The sequence below is a fragment of the Ailuropoda melanoleuca genome, chromosome 2 (assembly GCF_002007445.2).
Source record: "Ailuropoda melanoleuca isolate Jingjing chromosome 2, ASM200744v2, whole genome shotgun sequence".
NCBI classification, from domain to species: Eukaryota; Metazoa; Chordata; class Mammalia; order Carnivora; family Ursidae; genus Ailuropoda; species Ailuropoda melanoleuca.
The window spans coordinates 1,127,781-1,134,760 of NC_048219.1; the positions used below are offsets into that span (position 1 = coordinate 1,127,781).

The 6,980-nt window shown below is 55.2% G+C and overlaps 1 protein-coding gene across 1 annotated transcript in view; it reads left to right on the forward strand.

The window, feature by feature from the left end:
• The window catches only part of VWA5B1 (von Willebrand factor A domain containing 5B1), a 28,954-nt gene extending 22,088 nt beyond the window's left edge, over positions 1-6,866 (forward strand). Inside the window, exons 5-8 of the mRNA XM_034644962.1 lie at positions 1,046-1,191; positions 2,084-2,215; positions 2,834-2,958; positions 6,678-6,866. Of these exons, the coding sequence (XP_034500853.1) occupies positions 1,046-1,191; positions 2,084-2,215; positions 2,834-2,958; positions 6,678-6,866 (592 nt within the window). The remainder of the gene's footprint in view (positions 1-1,045; positions 1,192-2,083; positions 2,216-2,833; positions 2,959-6,677) is intronic.
• Positions 6,867-6,980: the final 114 nt, after the last annotated feature.

Here is a 6,980-nt window from a genome sequence, read left to right on the forward strand (position 1 = left end):
CCTTTGACCCAGTAGCCCCAGACATAGTCTTTCCTAAGTCCAAAAAAGGGACGCAGACGAGGATCTTCATGACCGCATTATCTGTTGACACAGGGAGGCTGGAAGAAATAAGTACATGATAAGAGATGCCCCCAAGTAATCTCGTGTCCCCGCAAAGGCTGGTTTGCCGACAGCCGCATAGACCCACATAGACCGAGCTCAGAAACACAGCAGCGAGACAACAAAGGAAGTGATTGAATGTGATTCAGGACACAATGCGCTCTCTTCCATTGAACCCACACAGCCACATGCCGCTGCACCCTCCCACCTCCCCCCACCGCCACCAGGACTTCACAAGGAGCCCTGTGTGTTAAGTATTAAGCAAGCAGAGCAAAGAGCTTAGAGGGTGTGGCCCTGGGGGTGGGGGATGGAACAGGATCAGAGACAGGGTGGGGATGACCCAGAAAGAGAGCCCAGAAACTTGAGCCTTCAGCAGGTGACACTTCACTGAGCTCTGGCTCAAGGTGCCTCATTATTATCCTCATTTCATGGATGAGAAACTGAGGCTTGGAGAAGTGACTTGTGCAGGGGCTCCCAGCTCGCAGAGAAGGGCAGGGAGCCAAGAAGCAGGGTGATGTGGTGTTAACCCCTTCACTGTGTAGCAAGACTGACCTGGCAAGGACCCACTTTCTGCCAAGTCCTAGCTGTGGGAACTCAGGCTAGCCGCTTCATCTGGGGGAGCCTCTATTTTCCCATGTGGGAATTGGGGAGATGGGGGCCCTGATGCCTCTTCTAGGGGCACTGGTGAGAACGCTGTGCGCTGCTGCTGGGGGGGCACCAGGCCTGGCATCTGGCCCATCCACTGTAGGAAGCTGCACCTTATGCCTGAGTCGGGGCTCTCCCAGGAGGCAGGTCACAGGGCTAAGGGTGTAAGGTGGGAGGAAGCTGATCAGCCCCCTTGAGAGCTGAGCTGCAGGGGTCCCCGGGCTGCCTGGGCTCACCATCGTCTTCTGCTTTTCCACTGGCCCCCTGCCTCCTCTCCTCCTCGTCTCGACCCCCTTCCCAGCAAAGACAAGCATTGCTTCGGCACCCGCTCTCTGGACTCCTGGAGCAAACTATGCCTGGCGTCTCTCCTCGACACCAACGTGTCCAACCCCATGGAGTATGAGTTCAACTTTCAGCTGGAGATTCGTGGGCCATGCCTGCTCGCAGGTGAGACACAGCTGCCCAGATCCGGACTGGGGCTGGGAAGGAGACCTGAGGCCCCAAAGTGGGGAGGGCTTTGGGCCGAAAGCTGCCAGGGATAGAGAGGAGCGGGAAGGTAGGGAAGCGGTCCTGCCCAGATGGAAGACAATCTGAAGTTCGTGGAGCCTCATGGACCCCCGCTCCCTGAGCCCCTACATCTGGCCCAAAGATGAGCCCCTCCCAAGGATGGGCTTCAAGGCTGTCCCCATGTCCACCTTAATGGCTCCCGTGGGGTGATGTCCAAAGGGCCATGGATGTCCTTGGTCTTCTCCTAGAGGCCATGGCCACAGAGGTGCTTCCTGGTTCTTACTTTGCATGGTCGGATCACCTGCAGAGCTTTCAAACCCTGCCACCCAGACTCTACCCAGAGCTACTGATGACAGTGGTCTGGGCTGTGTCCCGGGCATCGGAATATGTCAGAGCTCCCGGTGATTCTAACGTGCAGCCGGAGTTGGGGACCATTGTTCTGATGGCTCCCCTCCCCAACCTACTCAAGATTTTAAAGGGGTACAAGGACACGGTTTCTTGCCACTCAGTGTTCTCCCAGAGCAGCATGACGTTCCAACACGAAAGGCACTTAGAAAGGGCCCGGAGATCGAACGTTGAGCTCTTTCTTTCTTTATGCGCCCTGAGAGGAGGCCACCCTTTGACCCCAGTGGATCCTGAGGTCGGGGCAGGAAAGGCCATCGACACCATCTGTCTAAGCCCCCATTTTTCAGACGGGGGAATAGAGGAGGCCTGTCCGTGGTTACACAGCAGGTCAGGAGCCCCTCATCTCTGACCTGTGTCTCCATGTCCCCCTCTGAGTCCTGTTTCTTCCGAGACTGCCGAGCCTACCCCGCCTCTCTGCGCCCCACAGGGGTGGAGAGTCCCACCCACGAGATCCGAGCTGACGCCGCCCCGAGTGCACGGTCAGCCAAGAGCATCATCATCACCTTGGCCAACAGGCACACCTTCGACCGGTCCGTGGAGATTCTCATCCACCCCAGCGGTACTGTGCACCAGGCGGGGCCCCTAGGACGCCTGTGGGAGGGACGAGATGCTGATCCCGTGGGGCACAGACACGCGGCCCCTTGTCCAGTGGCCCGGCCGGGGAGAGCGTAGGGGCATGTGGCAGAGAGAGGAGACCAGCTACGTGGCTCCTGGAAACATGAATCCAGCTGGCAAAGCTGAGTGCCTGGATTCTAGCTCCAGAGGCCCCAGGGTCTCATTCACCCATTGGGGTGCATTGCCTTCAGGGAAGCTGAGCAGATGACCTCTGAAATCCTAAGCTCAATGAGACCCTCCCAGCTCCGAACACTCAGAGAGCAACTCTTTTATCTCTTTATCTCTTTCAGGATTCACGAAATGTCAGGATCTGAAAAGATCAGAGCCCGGTCTCTCTCCCGTTTTACAGATGGGTAAACTGAGGCCCAGAGAGAGACAGTGAGTTATCCGAGGCCACTAGGCTCTCCTGCCTCCCGGCTAAGGAGTCTCCCATGGCCCCACACCACGGCAGGCAGTCAGGGATTCTATCCCCCTCTTCCAATCAGGAGTCCTCCCCACCGTGAATTCTCTGGTATTGTCCTCACATTCGGACAAGTGCCAAGAGCTGATCTCATCTCTGCAGAGCCCCACATGCCACACGTCCTGATGGAGAAAGGGGACATGACCCTGGGAGAGTTTGAGCAGCACTTGAAAGGAAGAACGGAGTTCATTAAAGGGATGAAGAAGGACAGCAGGGCAGAGAGACAGGTGAGGGTGGCTGGGACCGAGTCTGTGGTGGCAGAAGGGGGGTGACACTTGGCCACCACTGGACCAACAAGGATACCAAGCAGGGGAAGGGGGTGGCTCACCGGGTCACTCCCACAGCAAGATGGTGGCAGATCCTCATCCCTGTTTCCCTCAGCGGGCTGGGGCGCCGCTGGGAAGATGGACAGCCAGATGCAGCAGGTACCCTGTCCTCCCACCTCCTGCCAGGCCACCTTCTCCTGGTGCCACCAAGGGGCCTAAGCCAGGTGACATTCTAGGCAGGTGGCAAAAACAACCTTGGTCTTCTCTAGGTTACTCCATCCCACAGGGCCTCCAGGACCCTACAGGCAGGTGCCCTCCCAGCCCCATCTTTACCCCTGGGCCCTTCTTTTCCCACCTGCTGAATGGGTCTCCTGCTCATCCTTCCTCTGAGATCCTTGCTGCTATTATGTAAAGAATAAAGGCAGAGCAGAGAAAGCCTGAAGAAGACCCTTTCTCGGCCCAACCCCCCCCCATGAAGTGCCAGTATGAGGAGGCCTCCACAGAGGGGTGGGCTGGGGAAGGCTGGTACAAGGCCGGGACCCTGGCTCTAAGTTATACCAGCAGAGTTTCCTGCTCATGGTCTTGCACACCAAGCCGGGCCCTGAATGCCAAGTCAGGTTTAAGAACGATGGCACACTTCTTTTTTTGGTCTCCCCTTTTTAGATGAGAACATTGAGGTTTAGCACCCAAAAAGAACTGGTGAGCTGGGAGGAGGGAAAGATCGTTCTCTTGGGAGTTGGCTTTGGTCGACGTGAGGCTAAGGACTTAAGAGTCGATCCTGGGGGCAGCTTTGCTGGATTTAAGAGCCCCTCCCTGACTGGCAGAGGACTATGGCAGAGGGGGGAGGTATGGGAATGTGTAGACCGTTTCCTACTCATGTCATCCCCATTGTTAGACATCCCTGGAGGGGCCTGGTGGGGGGTGGGAGGGGGGGCAAAGGGAAAGGGTCAGTAGCTCACGGCCCATATCATTCCATGTTAGGGTCCCCACTGGAAACACCTGCCTTCCCAGAGGGGCCTTCTCCCCCAGATGAGTCATTGGGAGAAGAGGCTGGGGCCAGATTCTCAGAGTGGAAGTGGCCCTGAGCTGTGAGATCTATAGCATGTAGGCAACGGTGGAGGCAGTGGGGCTCCAAGGCCTGGGGCTGGCTCCCCTGCCTGCCAACACCTACCAATTAGCTCTGGGACTGCCGAAGCAAATGAGAATTTGCCACCTTGGGTCGGTTATGCAAATACCCTGTATTCTCGTGAGCTCCAGGATGCTAGGGATCACTCAAAGCTGCTAAGAGGTGATGAGTTTATTGTAATTGGATAAGGGCAACCAGAGGAGACATTGGAGAATCCTCTCTGAGAGGCAAAAATCAGGTTCCCAGAAGGGGCTCCTTTCACCAGCAGACGTGGCTTTTGCTGCCTAAGGCTCTGTCTTCCAGAGAGCCGGGCTGGGCAGTGGCCTTTGGCAAAGGAGCTCCAAGGTGGGGGGGGGAGCACGATCCCTCACCAAGGAGGGAGGCAGACCTCCAGAGGGTGAACATCGATCAGGAAGAGTGGGTATGACATGCTGTCAAAAGCTGTGATTTAGCAAACAGGCAGCAAATGACACAGAGGAAGACACCATGTACCAGAGACAGAGATGCAGAGAGAAGCAGAGACAAGTAGAGACAGAAAGACTGGGGGGGGGAACCCCCAGAGATGCACACATAGGTCAGTGGCATCAGTGGCAGTCGTCTCATTTATTCTTTCAACAAACACTGTGTCCCCAGTAGATGTCAGGCTCTTTTCTAGGCAGTGGGGAGACAACGCTAAAAATGACACATCCTTGTTCTCATGAAGCTTACATTCTAGCACAGACAAGAAGTAAATGAATGAGCAAGATCAGTGTGAAGAGGGCTGGGGACCATGAAGGAAATAAAGCAAGATAATATGATAACGAGTGATAAGTGTGGGTGCTGGTTAGCCCGGGGTTTAGAGAAAGCCTGTCTGAGAATGAGACCTGGTGAATGGTGAAGAACAGAAGACCGTGCTCAGAACCAGAAGCAGGACATGGTGACACGTTCAGGAAACAGGTGGCCGGTGTTGCTGAAATGCTGGGAGCAGAGCGGGCAAAGATGGGGTGAACAGAGAGGCATGGGTCAGGCATCAGGGGGCCTCGTACCATGATGCTAGATGAGGGGAAGCTATTGTTTAAACAACAGATGACAAGAATGGTCACACTCCCTGCCCTATGTAGAAGAGACCACAAGGAGGGGTGCCTGGGTGGCTCGGTCGGTTAAGCATCTGACTTTGGCTCAGGTCATGCTCTTGGGGTCCTGGGATCCAGCCCCACCTCTGGCTCCCTGCTCAGCGGAGAGACTGCTTGTCCCTCTTCCTCTGCCCCTCTCCCTGCTCATGCGCGCGCGCTCTCTCTCTCTCGTAAATAAATGAAATTAAAAAAAAAAAAAAGAATGACGTGCAGGGAGATAAAAGTGGCAGAAAGAGGCCCCTCAGGGTCCAGACAATAGATAATACTGTCCTGCACTGGGGTGGTGGCAGTGAGGACAGAGAGCCGAAGACACGTTCAGAAACATCTTAGCTGCAGAAATGACGACCCTTTGCTGAACAGTAGATGTATGGGGTGAGGACAGAGAGGAACCCAGGACAACCCCTAGGTCTTGGGTTTGAACACCTGCGTGCACGATGATGTCATCGATTGAGTTGAGGAAGGGGCTCCAATAAGGACAGAGAAACAGACACAGAGACCCAGCGACACAGACACAGTCAGACAAAGAGAGAGAGGAAGTCGGGGTGCAAAGGGGGGGCAGCATGAGGGCGGAGGAAATGAGATTTGGCTCAGCGTGCGTGGGTGCATCCGGAAGCCACGTTCAGCAGCAGCATGCCAGGGCCAGCAAAAAAAGAAAACAAAACACACACACACACACACACACACACACAAAGATAAAGACCTACGATCCTGTCCTCCCTTTAACATTTAGGAGCCCATCTCTGCATGGGGCTCTAAGTTAAACCCCAGAGGGTGTAGTGACGGTGGCTCCTGTTTGGAGATGGCTGCTCTGTGCCAGGCAGCAGGCTTCACAAGCATGACACTGAATCAATCATAGAACTCGGTGAAATAGGCACCATTGTCTTCATGCCATGCATGAGGAAATAAGCACTCATCAGTCCACCCTAAAGATGGGGGCAGGTATCCTGAAGAGGGAAAATCTGAAGAAGAGTAGGAAGTGAGCAGAGAGAGAGAATCAGAATCAGTAAACCCAGGACAGCTGAGCTGGAGAGTGGCTTAGACCCTGGAGGTGAAAGCCAGAGAGATGCTTTCCAGCTGAGAGACAGCACCTGTGTGGAGGCTTCCTGCCTAGGGTCATCCCCTAACCGTCCTGAGAAGGGGACATCATTTCCCCATTTTATAAATAAAGAAACAGACCCAGAGGAGGGACTTGCCCAAGATTACAGGGCAGGATGGTGAGAGCTGGGATTTAAATCCCGGTCTTTCTGCCTCTGAAGTCCATGCAACTGTGAAAGTCTAGCACACAGAAGAGCCAGGTGCAGACAACCTGGGACTGTCCCGTGCAGAGCGTGAGTGGGATCTTGGCAAAGCCTGGTGAGGAACGGGGGAACAGCGTGAGCCCCGAGGAGCAGCTCTGGACCCCTGGAATGCCCAAAGTGAGAGAGTTTTCCTTTCTCCTCCAGACAGAAATCATCCGGAAACGCCTCCACAAGGACATTCCCCACCATTCGGTCATCATGCTCAACTTCTGCCCTGACCTCCAGTCGGTCCAGCCGAACCTGAGAAAGACCCATGGGGAGTTCATCTTCCTCATTGACCGGAGCGGCAGCATGAGTGGGACCAACATTCACCGTGTCAAGGTACCTGTATGAGGACCCCCGTCCCTGGGGACTTAGGGCTCCAGGGTAGATCATCTGTGCTCCCCCAAACCAGCTTCCTCAGTACTCTTGTGTTCCAAGCAGCCCTCCTTCCACACCTGAACTACT